A 15808-nucleotide genomic window follows, 5' to 3' on the forward strand; every position below is an offset into this window, starting at 1 on the left:
GTATTCGTGCTGCTGTTCTTCGCATGTTCGCTGGCTGTCAGATTTCACAAACACCAGCATGACCTTGTGATCTCAGGGAAAATTAATTAAACAGATTTTCTTCCTTCCCCCCCCCTCTTTTGGTGGGGTGATAATGAGCCTATGTGGCTTTTGTGGGTAGTGCATCAAAGAGGAATTAGAGTAAGAAGTGTGGGTGTTTGTGTGTACATTGTTATGTACCAAGCTCATTACACAAAAGATACACTGAAAAAGAAGGAAAGTAGGGCAGTAACTAAGACGTGTGTGTGTGTGTGTGTGTGTGTGTGTGTGTGTGTGTGTGTGTGTGTGTGTGTGTGTGAGAGAGAGAGAGAGAGAGACAAAACAAAACAAGACATAACTCAGATGGCCTAGCACCTGATGAACGCCCAGAGAGATGAGTCTTACTTCTTTCCCACCGAAGGATGGCCCTCTACAGTGTCACCGTCAGCCTTGCCATGTCCAGAAAGCCTGCATGGATTTATTTCTTTCGGTTTTTATTCTGTTTTGTTTATTTGTCTTTTTTGACATTTTTTACATGGTTTATGTGAAGGGATTGGCCTATGAGTCACCTCTCACGGTATGGCTACAGCCACACACCTACTGAGGGACTGCCAGCTGCACATGGAAGTCTGCAGCAGGTGTCAGTAATTAATTAGATAAAGAAATAAACAACATAAATGCATGTAAATGTATTTGTCTGTGTATGTACGTGGATGTAACAATATGTGTGTGTGTGTGTGTCTTTGTGCGTTGACATAATTGTTATGCATGTTTGAGTTTGGGAATGCGTGTCTGCCAGCAGAGATAAAGAGAGCATGCTAGTTAACAAACCGGAGCCTGAGACACTGAAGGTAAGTGAGCGAAAGAGGGTGAGAGAGACAGAGAGAGATGGAGAGTGGAAGAGAAGACAGAGAGATGAGAAAAGTGTAAAAGACAGTGCAGCAGAGTTGTGAAGAGGCTTAAATCATGAAATTAGCGGGAATGTATGTCAGGCGCAGACGGTTGTGACCAGGAGAAGGGAGCTAATGTTTACTTTTGGCAGGCTGGACTGGGCAATGCCAGGCTGGGCCAGGTTGGGCACTTGCTGCCCCAGGGCCGTGGCAGTCTGCCCGCACGGATTAAAGACATCACAGCTGAGGCAGCGCTCTGTTCTGTGCTGGGGGATACATCAATACGGGTCCGGCTGTAACTTGCACAAGTACACACACACAGACATATGCACACACACACACACACACACACACACACACACACACACACACACACACACACTCTCACACACACACACACACACACACATACATACACACACACACACACACACACACACACACACATATATAAGTGCATGCATGCACACCCACACACACACAAGCACACACGCACCTATACACACATGCACAAAAAGAGCACAGCATCGGTAGGACAGCATAAGAGTGGGTGGTTCTTGGTGTGTAATCTAGTTATGTGATGTGTGACGTTATGGGTCATGTCCGGGTCAAATGAGTTACGCACGTGAGATCCACGAGATCCATGTCAAAAACATGAGAGTTCAGTGTAAAGTAAGAACCCATGTTATCATTCCTTCATGGTGTCAGAAGTGGGCGCAATACCACATGAGTGAAAGCAGCCACTGGGGGTGTTTATTGGTGGAGAGAGCGAACGTGAGAAGGGCCTTTTTTCTACTGTGTGACCTAGGCTAGGCTGAAGCTAGGCTGAAGCACCAGGGTGATCACAGCAGGGAGAGGATCTAAGCAAGGCAATGAGAGGGCACCTACATCCCCAGAGCCCAAACCCAACGTGCTACAGACCGCCACGCCCACTACTGTACTACTTAACTTTGCAAAACCGCTGGAGTGGGAGAAACAGATAAGACATTTAATAAAGATTCTGACTGGCTAACAACCTACATCTCTCATTTGAAGCTAATTAAGTGAACACCCTCATCTTGTCTGTGGGAGACGAGGTGGATGGCATTTTGAGAGGACAAAATCTAACCCATGCCACGAGACAGAAATACAACTCTGTTAAAGTGGCTTTTGATACATATTTTTACCCAAGAAAATCACTGCTTTGTGAGCCCAAAACTGCAGAAAGCTGTGACTATAGCAAGGTAATTGTAAGCAAGAAGCAGCAGTCAGGTTTAAGGATGGATGCTCAAAGTCTAGAGTCAACAGCACCATAAAAGTTGATGCTGTAACTTAAAAAAAAGCCTGCAGGTTCAGCAAAAGTAGTTAATGTAGTAGTCGGTTCACACACTGAAGGTCTCTTCCTGGGTTCTGAAAAAGGCTTGAGCAGATCCATGGTCAGTGGATATAGAGATCCTGAACCAAAAAAGTCAGGTTCAAGATTGATTCTGGCACTGAGGTGACACAAAAACCTCACAAAACATTACAAAACATTCAAAGTCAAAGAAGAACAAAGCAGTCTGAATCTGGGTAGACCTCACTAAACTAAATAAAGCAGCGTGCAGAGAGGAATTTATTCTGCCCTTGGTGGAGCAGACAGACGTTAGCAGGAGGGATGTTAGCAGGAGCACGGGTGTTCAGCAAACTCAATGCCAATATGGGCTCCTGGCAGGTGCCACTGTTGGAGGAAGCTGCTAAATACACTCCCTTGATTGCACCATTTGGGCTCTATTACTGTAATAGACTACCATTTGGCGCTACGTCTGCTCCCGAGCATTTCCAGCACTGTGTGTCACTCATCCCGGTGGGACTCCCAGGGACAGTGTGACACGTTGATGGTGTGCTTAAATGAGGCATGTCACAGGAAGAGCACGATGAAAAAACTTCATTCTCTGCTGGCGAGAATCCAGAAGGCAGGCATCACACTGAATCTGGAGATAAAAGTGTGAGCTTAACCGAACCTAGCTGAACTTTTTAGGTCACCGGATATCTGCCAGTGGTGTGAAACCCAACCCAGAAAAGACAAGCGCTGTGCTGGATATAAGTGTGCCATCTGATGTTAGTGACCTGTGTAGCTTCCTGTGTGTGGTAACTTAGATGGGGAAGTGTATTCCTCATTTAGAAGAGAAAGACAAGCCAGAGACAAACCTGAAAAATGAAAAATGATTTCTCAGTTCTGGGGCAGTGAGAGAGAGAGAAGGCTGTACTTATGGTGCAGGATGGACTCCGACGCAGAGGCCCCAGACGGATCATACCCTCAGCAATGTGAAGCAGTGACCTGGCAGAAGTGCACGAGGGACATCAGGGAGTAGTGAAATGTAGAGAATGTAGAAAACCTCAGTTTTCATTAAGCAGCTTTGCTCAGTTTGCAGAGGACTACGGACTTTAGCCAGTATCCCCTAAATATCCTTAAGGTATGGTGACAAGGAGTGTAACGTCCAACTAGTGAAAAATATGCTCAAGCAAGCAAAATACCCTTTTCCTGTCACTTCTTGCCTATAGAGCAACACCTCTAGCCAATGGCTACAGCCCTGCAAAGCTGCTGGTGGGTTGCAGATTCAGGACAACAGTTCCTCAGCTTCCCTCAGAGCTGCTTCTGGAGCTCCCCAAAAGAAGAGAGATAGCTTCAAAGGGATATTCTCGTGCCATTTGGAAGACTTGAAAGGGGAGACATCTTAGGAAAAGTCTTTAGAAAGTTGAGAGGACACCCCCCCTCCCACCACCTTCCCCAAGTTAAGCGCCTAAGACTGAATTGAGGCAGAATCTGCTTGTTGTGCAGTATTTGAATCGAGTATGGAAGGTGTGTGTGTGTGTTGCTGTGAGTGTGTTCACAAAGTTATCGGCAATTAATATTTGAGGTTCGGCAAAAACATTTTTTGGTGTGAAAGAAAATAAATTCAATTTCCTGCCGGAGGGAAGGAACAGAATGCTTCCTAATCCCCAGCCTGGCCAAAATATCACTTTTTGTGTGTGTGTGTGTGTTGGGGGGTGGTGGCGAGGTAATTGGGGCTTCACAAAAAAAGGAGCAGAACCAGCCATCCCTCTGCCCCGTTTACGCCTGCTGTTGTTGTCCTGGTGACCGGCCAGTCAAGCGGGGCGGCTGTCAGCACCTCGAGCGCTCGCAGCTAGCCTCGACCCAGGGGTGCTCTTTGGAGGTGCGAGCGCCGACTCTTTTTAGAGATGTGTGAGTGTGTTGATTTGTACTGAGTCAAAGTGTGAAGCACACAAACACACACACACACCAGCTGACACACACACACACACACACACTCACATACACAGATACATGCAGACACCTACACACAAACACACATGAGGTTGATTCAAACAGCACAAATCCACGTTAGCGAAAAGTAACCTGCTGTATCAAGTGATTTGACTGGGGAAGATTCTCACTCTTTACCTTTCTACAGGAAATATGAAAGCAGCCAGTTGTGTTTGTGTGTTGGATGAGCTCGTGGATGGAGGTGTGAGTTTGTGTTTATATGGGTTGGATGATTGAACATGTGCGTGTGTGTATGTGTGTCTGTGTGTATGTGTGTGTGTTTATCTTTTCATTTGGGCATGTGCTGGCGTGTGTATGCAGTGTGTAAAAGTTCGACTGTCATTGAGTGTGTGTCCACATCTGTGCCTCTTCAGCGTGGTGGAGCAGGTGCTACTGGCGTGTTAATGTGATATGAGGGTGCCACCACTGTAACACATGGCGTGTTTTAACAAACTCTGATCAAATTAAACCCCTTCCTTTACACTCAGCTGCACACACACACACACACACACACACACACACACACACACACACACACACACAAACACACACACACACACACACACACACACACACACACACACACACACACACACACACACACACACACACACACACACACACACGCACACTCAGTCACACGCACTTACTCATGGACAAATATCAATTTACACTCTTCTCTTTCTCTTTTTGTTCATCTTCAGCTGTCCTTTGCTGCCACTACACCTGTCCTGGCCGACAAGAAAAAGTACCCCAGCTTCTTCCGGACTGTTCCGTCGGACAACGCCGTGAACCCCGCCGTGGTCAAGTTCCTCAACATCTACAAATGGAGCCGCGTGGGCACCCTGACCCAGGACGTTCAGCGCTTCTCGGAGGTAAGACTTCCCAACAACAACACACACACACATGTACATACTCCAGCCCCTTTTCACACACACACACTCAAACCCTTACATGCTCAAACATCCGTCCACACAGTCACGTATCGTCGTATTTTCCTGTTTTTCCACTTTCTGGAGTGCAGGACTGATAGACAGAGCCTAGCATGACTCAGGGCCTGCTGTAGATGTGGAGCGGATTGTTTTGGCTTGTTTGCGGCGGGTTTAGCTTTAATTCCATTTGAACAGATGTACGCACAAAATCAGAGACAGCTTTTACAATGGATATGTTGTCGCTCTGATCTCATACCTCCCATCTCCCCCAAACACACACACACACACACACACACACACACACACACACACACACACACACACACACACACACACACACACACACACACAAAACACACACAGCCTCCACTCCATCCAATTTATTTATTCCAGCAATCCATCTGCTGTGTGATTTAAGTCCCTCTCTTTTGGGAGACGGTAATTTTTCCTCTTATTTGTTTTTTCCTCCTCCGTTCGAGGAAGTGTCTATCCCAGAAATCAGTTTGTGTTGTGTTATGTTGTCCAGCCCCCCCCCCCCTCCACCACAGTAGCGCAAATTCAGGGCTTAGAGACACGTCCTGTTTGCTCTTCCCTAAGTGGATGCTGTGACGCCCGCCAAACAGGTGGCGAATGGACTAGGGGCTTTAACACGCTATCTCAGATCGGATAGAAGTTTGTCTTTAGTCACTCCAGCCCACAAACACAAGATTCCACGTCATGATATTGTGGACTATATTGAGGTCTCATTGTGTTATGAGTCCTTTTTCTCTAAGGGTGTAGATCGATGCAGCCATGTTAAGATACGTCACCCATATGTTTGTGTGGATATGGCATACATTACCCAGAATGCGGTAGGGTTCTCTCCACAGGCTTTTGAGCCAAGGGAGCGTCCAGCCGAAATGTGATACTCGATGTGAATGGAGCACGATAGAGGCTGTTCCTTCCAAATGCCTGTGTGTGTTTGTGTGTGTGTGTGTGTGTGTGACTGTGTGTGTCTCCATTTGTATAAACAGATAATGCGTGGGAAGTGCACAGAGAGGGTGGACAAAGGAAGTGTGCTAAGCTGCCCGGTAATGTGCTGATGGAGAGAGGGATTCGCAATAGAGGCCCTATCCCTGATTTGTACCTATTTTTTCCACTTTTTTATCCTCTATCCTTACCGGTCATGAAAAGGGATATACTCTTTCTCACGTTTTAAGCCTCTGGCCTACCAACCAACACCCCCCTCCCTAACCTTCCCACCCCCCTCACCCATAGAGCCCTCCTGTGTCCTGGACTGCATCACATACAGTACTAAAGCCTTCACCACTCTCCAGTGTTCTTCCTCCTGTTGGAGGGTCAAATGTGGTTCTGAATGTGGAGCGGTGGGCCTTTGGGTCACACTCTAAGTGCCTCCACCTCCATACAGGGGAGGGGGTCAGCGTTTGCGGCGATAGTTACCTTGATTTATTTGTCTTTATTGGTTTTCTTATTGGGTTGCTCTGGTTTATTGCTTGTCTGGATATTTGTAGTCTGGCTGAGATGACATTGACAACACGGATAAACACGCCAGATCACATTCCTCTCTTCTGTACATGCATTAACAAGAGATGTCCAGGCCACACTCAAATGTATAGAAATTCACATTCAAAATCCACTGTAGATATTGATTCATTCTGTAGTGTTCACATAGAATGAAGTGTCTATATTTGAATTTGTTCAAAAATCACAGAACATAAAACAACCATATTATTGGGACAGCTAAATAAGCTTACTGTCCTCTCTGCACCATGACATGCTTCCCCGGGTGCAGTCGCGGGGAGCAATGACATGAGGACATAGCAAAGCATGCATGCTTCATGTGTGTGTGTGAGTTTGTGAGTGTGTGTGTGTGTGTGTTCATCACCCATCACAGAGGGGGTTGGGGGGTTCTAGGAGGCTGAGAGTAGTGAGTGCTGTACAGTGAGGATAGATAAGAAGCCTCATTGTGAGACTCAGGGAGTTTAAATCCCTTTATCTCTCTCCGGTGCGACTGCCGTGTAGCGAAGGGAGACATGGAGAGAGAGTGAGAGACTGAGAGAGAGTGAGAGAGAGAGAGAGCGAGAGAGAGGCAAAGATGGAGGAGGCAGAGAGGACGTGTAGGAAAGGAAATAAGAAAAAGAGAAGAGGCAAGGCACTGGATTTGCAAAAAGTGTGATATGGAATGGCAAGCTGGGGAATGTGCTTGTAGTTTAATTTTCAAGACTTGGTTTAGATTTAGGGCTGGGGTTGGATTGGAAAAGTTCTAGGATTGGTTGAGATTAGGTGCAGAAATTTAATTTGTGATTTCAATTTTGACTTTAAACCATAAGATGTTGACAATCAGATGACTGAAGGCCTTAAGATGGAAGAAAGTGTTTGCCCCACAGCCTGGGAACGAGTGTATTTTCCCCGGCCATCGACAGCACACACTGCGCCATCATTGTCCAACATGCGGCCTGTGCCTCTGTTGCGTAATCAGTGTGACAGCCTTTGTAATCAGAGCAGAAGGTGTCAGTCCCATCACAGCCACACAGAGCCAGAGCCAGAGCCTGTCATCGACCCAGGTGACATGGTGACAAGTCTGGGCTTATTTTTAGCCGCACAGAAGTGCATTAGTTACAGCACTAATGCGAGTGGAGGTTGTGTTTGTGTGTGTGTGTGTGTGGGGGGGGGTGTCAGGTGTTTGGCTGATCAGGTGCTTGCTGTCAGTTGCTGCGGTTTGGTGACAGTCCGAGGTTGGCAGAGAAGAGACTGATGAATGGCCGTGGTGTGTGCTCAGAGGCCAGCCATCCCTTACCCCCCCAACTACCACCAATAGCGACCCACCACGCTTCATCCCTTGATGACCTCCCTCCTGATTCTCATAGACATTAATGAAATTAGAAACCACCAACACTGTGTGTGTGTGTGTGTGTGTGTGTGTGTGTTTGTGTGCACGTGCGTGCGTGCGTGCGTGCGTGTGTGTGTGTGTGCAGGTTAATGCTACATGTAGGCTCCACCAAGCAATAAATCCTCAGTGCTCTCCACTCACGGTTTATGTGTAGTGCAGTACAAAAAAAGAATCCCATGGTTGTAAATTAGTCATGACCGCACGCGATAAATCAGTGCATTGCGCAGAGTAACCTATTTTATCAGGCCTTCTCCCCTCTTAGTCTGATTTCATGATGTCAGCACTCTAGAAGTTTATTCAGTGGCTCAGTGGAACATGGCATTTACATATGAACAGCGTTATTCAGCTGCTTGTCATCAGGGTGCCGGCAACACTTCCAATGCGCAATGAATATTTATCGCTTAGCATTAGCATTCACTTGGCCTTTGAGCACACAAAGATGGGGGATGGGGATGGGGGAGGGGGGAGGGGGGTAGTTCTGCCTTTCAGGCTGATGTGAGAGCTAGCAAAAGAGATGTAGGCCAATATTCACTGATATACACACACAAACTCACACACATACACACACACCCACACACACCCACCCACACACAAAGAAACACCCACACTTACACACCCACGCATACACACCCACGCAAACACACCCACGCACACAAACACCAACACACACTCCGTACACACACACACAGAGACTCAAAGGAAAATACAGAAGTTTAGAGACCATCTTCCAATGCTTCTTAGCTTGAGTAAGCGGATTAGAGATGAGCGCAAACCCTACAGTGGTCATAGCATTCAGTGCTCCCCAAACATCACTCGACTGACAAGGCACTTAGATGACTGAGCCCTGCCATCACTTGATGCACAAAGTGCACACACAGCAGTGTCCCCCAGCCACGGCCTCTGAAGAACCTTCATCTCTAGCCTCGCTGACCATTTCCATTTTGGTCATTTTCTGTTTGGGGGGGGGGGGGGGGGGGGCAATCTTGTGCGTTCTTTGTGTTGGCGTCGCCATTCTCACTAGGCTAATGTAGGCATAAACTTATATCATTTACGGAGGAAATCAATCACACAGCTCAAATCGGTTAGTGGTAGACCGGAAAGAGAAAGTCTTTTATTTGCATAGTTGCATTCATACTGAACATCAAGCATAACGTATGACGTATGAGATCACATATATTTAACACTTTGCATTCACTCTGGTGCAGCTCGTATGCTGCTGCTGCTGCAGCTGTCTTGTCAGTCCCCCGTGGGTATGTGTGCCTTCTTGGCAGACAGATAGAGTGGGTGCCGACAACAGAAAAAGAGGGCTCTCCTGAGAGTTTGTGGAGAGGAGGCGAGTGAGATGAAGGAGAGAGGTGAAGCTGCGTGCCCTCTTGATTGATCCCCTCCTGATTGGGCTCTCTGGCAGTGGCGGCGTAGTAGAGGAGGAAGCTGAAGCTTCTGCAGGAGCTAATTGCATTCCCCGGGGAGATGACCTCAGCAGAAAGCACCCGCCTGTTATTACTTAGAGGGGGGCTCCCTGCCTTATACGCGTACTCAGTGCTCAGTAATAACTGAGTAAAATGAGTGTTAGAGCATGTGTGTGTATGTGTGTGTGTGTCTGTGTGTGTGTGTGTTAGAGCAAGCACATGTGTGCTTGTGTATGTTAGACCCTGTGTATGTCTGCATATGTGTGTGTGTGTGTGTGTGTGTGTTACACCATGTGTGTGTGTGTGTGCATATGTGTGTGTGTGTGTGTATGTGGTCCTGCAAGCACGTGTCTTTGCACACATCTTATGCCCTATCGCCATCTCTCGTACACCATGCCTTGTGTATTGTTTATAGACACCTGCCAATACAGCACGCTGTGCCGTGTGACGTACACACCAGCAGTGCATAACAGGACGCATTTCAGATGAAGCCATGCTGATATTCATTTGCCCCGCAGCATACCGTTCTCACAGTAAAGTGTGTGTCAGTGTGAGAGAAACAGCTCAGGGGAAGGAATTTTGGAGCTGCAGAGTGTTTCATTGCAGAGGTCTGTGTGTTGTTTTATCACAATTGTGGCTAGTTTTCCTAAATCTAGGTCTTGGTCTGTTCCAGATTAGTTGGCAGCTCCACCACGGAGGAGGCTGGTACCTAATGACCTGGGTTTTTCCTGTGTATGTCATGCTGCTGTTTCTGTTGTCACGGACATACTCAGGAGATTCCAGTGGGGATAGAGAGGGCTCTGAATTCACACACTCAAACACACACACACACTTGTTCACTCTCTCTCTCTCTCTCTCTATCTCTCTCTCTCTCTGTCTCTCTCATACACACACACACACACACACACACACACACACACACACACACACACACACGCAAACAGGACTACAAATCCACATGGTATTAAGTCAAGGAGCCGCTGAATGTTTGTCCTTCTAGGACGTTGTTACTTTAGACGTACCAGCTGTCTGCTGCCTTTCAGAAACAGGAAGAAAAACACATTTCACTGCCTTGTCTGGAACATGGTTACTGTTGCCAAAGTGCCAAAGCAGGTATTATTGATCCAGTTTTCATCTGATCTTCTTATCCTACCTTTGTTTTTCGTCTTTGTTTTTTGTCCTCTACTGCATAGGGACATAATGTGGGATGCTTCGCTTTGGAGGAGGAGTGTTATAAACGTGTTATAAACGTGTTTGTGCCAAATCATATCGCAGGAATGTCGCATTGGGGAGTCCTCTAGGACTCACCCGCCTTGTGCGTCACGCATTGTTTTCTTCTTTCTGTTCCTTTAAGCTTGTTTCTTCTTTTTTGCTATCTCTAAACCTTAGGCGAACACCTGAAAAGCCATTTCAGTTTCAGTCTAATGCAGTGAAAAGTAGGTTTGATTTAAATACCATCTTCCCTGTATCCAGAAATAGTGCAAATATGGTATGCGTGTGTGATGAAGCCATTTATTTTCCCTGTGTAAAAAGGCAGGGAAGTGAGGTGCTTAAAGAGGCAAGGTGACAGTGGGGTTTAATGTTGGGTTTAAATTGTGCTGTGCTGTGCAGTGGGGTGTGTGTCTCAGTCACCACAGCTGCATGCGAATTAAGTGGGTCTTTAAAGCCTGGCACACACAGAGATATGCCAGATTATGAGTCGTTCAAGAATATATTCGTTATCCTCTGCCACGTATTTTCATACACACACACACACACACACACACACACACATACACACACACACACACACACACACACACACACACACACACACACACACACACACACACACACACACACACACACACACACACACACACACACACACACACACACACACACACACACACACACACACAACACGCACATACACACACACACCTTTATCCATTTCTTTCAAAGTGCCAGACTAGTAATATACATTTTAACATTGTGATAGTTCTTCCAAGGTAATTTGCTGGCCGCAAACAGGTCGACGCAAGTGTTTAAATACCACATAGCAACATTATCACCATGGAAATAGACAAAGGCACAGAGAAGTTCGTGTACGTAGAAGTTGACTGCGTATGAACTGTGTTGGCACAGAATACACGTTTTGTCTTCTCAGAGACTGGGTGCAGGTTTCAGAGCCAGTGTTTTTTGGGCTTTGATGTGATTACTGAATCGTCAACATAGTCCCTGCATGGATGGCTTGCATGCCTAAACAATGAGCTTGTAGAAGAAAAAAAACAAAATAAAAAACAGTGAAGTGCAGTGCACCCACCCCGCACCATCTCTACCCCCACCATCTCAGTGAAGGCTCAGCAGTACACCCCGCCCACCCCCCACCCCCCACCCCCAAAAACACACACTTAAAGGGACTCAGAAGCTGTTGGCAGTGTTCAGGCAGGGTTCAGCAGACAGGACACACATTTACCGATTTCATCACATCATGCACGTGCTCCTGCTGCCTTGGGCCGGCGCTGAAATCCCATAATCCTCTGGGGTCTTTTACCCTTTTTAGTGTTGGGTGAACACAGTGGTTTGGAATCTCACACCTCGGCTCTGTACATAAACAATCACACACAATACACTTTAACAAAAATACAGACACACAAATGCATGTATGCACTCATATGTTACTGAAAACTCTCTCTCTCACACACACACACACACACACACACACACACACACACACAGTCATACGTGAAGCATGCACACTCGCACACTCATACACACGCTCTCTCTGACACTCCCAGACAAGGGTTATGGGATCAGCATTAAGCTGCAGATGCACTCAACACATTAGTAATCAAAACACTGTGAAGGCTTTTTTTCTGCTGGATGAGGGGTTATTGTGTGAGCGTTATGATGAGCCTCAGGGCTCTATTTAGAGATGCCTGTCTGCGTCCTGAACGGCCCGAGTTCACCCAGGTAATGGTTTTCACGGAGGTTTCCGAATAGCTTCACTGTGGAGCTGCAAAGCGCCGTGCACCATTGCCTCCTGTTTCCCATTAGATCTGAGCAAAGGTGAAATTCAAAAAGATATCTGCTTTGTAGGGAGAGGTAGCCTAGCTACTGCTGTCACTGTGTAGGACCCGTGAGGTAGGCTCACCTGCCGGGGTGATGTTGCCATGTCGACACCATTATGATTGACATGTACGTGTGGGTTAAGTGCCCTGGCCCATTCTCAAGAGTGCCCCCGCTGTCTGCTGGGCCATTTGTTCTGCTGGCTCATCTCCTTTTACCCCTCCTTGTCCTGTGTGTGACAGGCCAGAGGGGGCAAAGGGGGCAAGAGGATGGGGCAAATTAGCAGCAAGTGTCTCCAGTCAGCTACCCCCACCTTACATTCTCCATCTCATCAGAGGGAAGTGCTGAGGGAGGCATCTCACTGCAGGGCTGTGCAGGCTATGGCTTCAGTCCAGCTCATGTTCAAGCCAGTGGACCATAGGGGGTGATCCTAATGTTCCAGTGTAATATGGTAGCCACATGGCTTTGTGTGTGTGTGTGTGTGTGTGTGTGTGTGTGTGTGTGTGTGTGTGTGTGTGTGTGTGTGGGTGTGTGTGTGTGTGTGTGTGTGGGTGTGTGCGTGTGCGTGTGTAATTATGTAATTCTGTGTGTGTGAGTGTGTGTGTGTGTGTGAGAGAGAGAGAAAGATGATTTCCTGTGAATGCTTTGGTAGTGCAACGTATAATTTGTCATGGCAATAAAACACAATTGAATTGAATTAGGAGAAAGAGAGAGTGTTTGTGTGAGTGTGTGTGTGTGTGTGTGTGTGTGTGTGTGTGTGTGTGTAGGTGTGTGTGTGTGTGTGTGTGTGTGTGTGTGTGTGTGTGTGTGTGAGAAAGAGAGACAGAGAGAGAGAGAGCGAGACAGGGGGGAGTATGTGTGTGTGTTGTTAGGTTGTGTGTACATGTGTGAGTTATTGAGCGCCTGTGCCTTTTGGTGCAAACCTTGTCACAGCAATACCTCTTGCGAAAAAGTTTTTTTTCTTATCCTCATAGTTCTTTCCATTCCCTAGACATTTCCTGTTTATTTCAACACCGTAAAAATATTGAGTCCCTTCCTCCCCTGTTTGCCACATAGAAATAATGAGAGCACTTACTTGCACTTACTTCATAATAAAGGCGCCTCACATTTGTATTTCCCAAGAAGAAGAAAAAGAAATAAATAAAAAGAAAGACTAAGGGCCTGCAAATTCAAAGCTAGCCAGAAGGTTTCCTTCCTTTATGGGGGCTAATTTATGCAGTAATAGTCAGTTATGAACCAGCTCCTGCTGGGACTTGTGTGTGGGAGTTAATTGAGGGTTGAAAAAATCCCAGATCGGTCCAAGTCTCTGTGGGGTAGTGGGGTCCACTGGAGAGGGTCCACAGGCCCGGTGCCTATAGCCTGCTTGGGATGCGTGCGCCGGTGCCTTTGCAAGGAGCCACTGGAGACTCGGGTGAACTGGGACATAAATCAGAGTGCTGGAACAGTAGCTGCAATTAGGCCTTTGTTTTCCAGGGTGGTGGCACGCCATGTATCAGTCTCCCCGTCGCTGTTCTCTCTCTCTCTCTCTCTCTCTCTCTCTCTTTCTCTCTCTCTCTCTCTCTCACTCTGTTTGTCTGTCTGACTGTCTTGCACTCGATTTGCCTCCTTGCTTGGGCTTTTTCCTTGTCTTTATCTTTCTGTATCCCTCCATCTTCAGCGGTTTTCTCTTTTAAGGATATTTCTCCATATGACTTTTTCAGCTTTGGTATCTCTCTCACTCTCTTTCTCTCTCTCTCTCTCTGTCTCTATCTCTCTCTCTCTCTCTCTCTCTGTCTCTCTCTCTCTCTCTCTCTCTCTCTCTGTCACTGTCTCTCTTCACCTTCACCCCTCCATGGAATCATGATTTCTTACACCTTTCTAACAGCTTCCTCTCCCTTTCCCCTCAGGTTCGTAACGACTTGACTAACGAGCTTGAGAAGGCCGACATCCAGATCGCCGACACTGAGAGCTTCTCCAACGATCCCTGTGTCAACGTCAAGAAGCTGAAGGTAAATTTCAACTTGTTTTCGCAGTCAATCCACACTGCACCCTACAAATCTCCCTCAATGGCATCAGACTCCATGTCTCTAGGATCCTGAATAAAAAACACACTCAGACAGTCTGGAGCTTGTGATGGGAGATTATTGATGACCCATAGGGCAGGGATAGCTCTACACCCACACACACACCTTCACCATCACACACACACTCTGAGTGTCAGACTCTGTTTGCATGACTTGGAGGCTGTAAGGGAATTAAGTGTTTTTTTTAACCTCGTCACAATAACTCACACAACTCAACACAGTAGTTTGAAATAATATCCACAGTGGTATTTACACATCACACCCACATACACACACACACACACACACACACACACACACACACACACACACACACACACACTCACACACAGAAAGGTTTTCACCTACAGAAAGCCCACAAACCCCCCAGCATGCAAGCACACACATTCAGGAAGCAGCGTTCATGTTACATTTCACTTAAAACGCGGAGCTAAGCTGACACGTTTTCCACTGATCAGACTCGAGAGCATCCTAATGAGCTGCGGCGTGACACTCCTGAGCTGCAGGCGATGTGACAGGCCCTGACAACCCCAACCGAATCTGACAACCAACCCCGACCGAATCCGTATCCGTAGCTGTATCCAAGGCCGCCTGCCAGAGAGCGTTCAGCCGTCTTAAACCCCTACTACCCCCCAACCCCCAACTCCAACCCTCACACCATCCACTCAACTCCCCAACCCAACATACCTCCCCCCTCCCCCAGTCTCCTTCCCCACCCCGTTTGCCTCGTGATAAGAGAGCGTGGCGTTTTTATAACTCTTGCTGTGACAATCCGTCAAAGGGAGGGGGGTTAGGAAGAGTGAGTGATGAGGGGGTTAAGAAGGGGGAAAAAACTGTGTTTTACTGCCAGCCCACAAATAACATCTGGAAAAGAGCTAAAAGCACTGTCTCTGGTGCTGAATCACTCACACACTTACACACAAACACACACACACTCTCTCTTTCTCTCTCCCTTTCTCCCTCTCTCCTTCCCTCTGTCAAGCCTTTAAGGATTAGAAGTGATGCACTGTCTACCTGGGGATGGGAATTAGTGTCTTCTTTTTTGCCTTTTGAGGGAGGGTGGGCACATTAGTCTTTCATCCCTGCTACAAATCTAGGACAGTCTCGTAGTGAACGAGAGAGGGAGAAAACAGAGTGTAAAAACATCAGACAAAATAGCAGTTAATTAGTTAATTACAGGCTGGTAGAGGAAAATGCCACAGTTGCAGCTATTCTCTCCAGAGTAACACACAAAACTGAGGCCTCTTTCTTTTCCACCCCTCCTTTGTCTGT

General features: G+C 47.0%; 1 protein-coding gene across 1 annotated transcript in view; it reads left to right on the forward strand.

Annotated features, from left to right (window-relative positions):
• The window catches only part of gabbr2 (gamma-aminobutyric acid (GABA) B receptor, 2), a gene marked incomplete at both ends in the record, with an annotated part of 188429 nt that overhangs the window by 107320 nt on the left and 65301 nt on the right, over positions 1–15808 (forward strand). The window contains 2 exons of the mRNA XM_080836454.1: positions 4896–5066; positions 14360–14461. Coding sequence (XP_080692580.1) covers positions 4896–5066; positions 14360–14461 — 273 coding nt within the window. The remainder of the gene's footprint in view (positions 1–4895; positions 5067–14359; positions 14462–15808) is intronic.

Source organism: Sprattus sprattus (assembly GCF_963457725.1).
Source record: "Sprattus sprattus genome assembly, chromosome: 4".
Classification (NCBI taxonomy): Eukaryota; Metazoa; Chordata; class Actinopteri; order Clupeiformes; family Clupeidae; genus Sprattus; species Sprattus sprattus.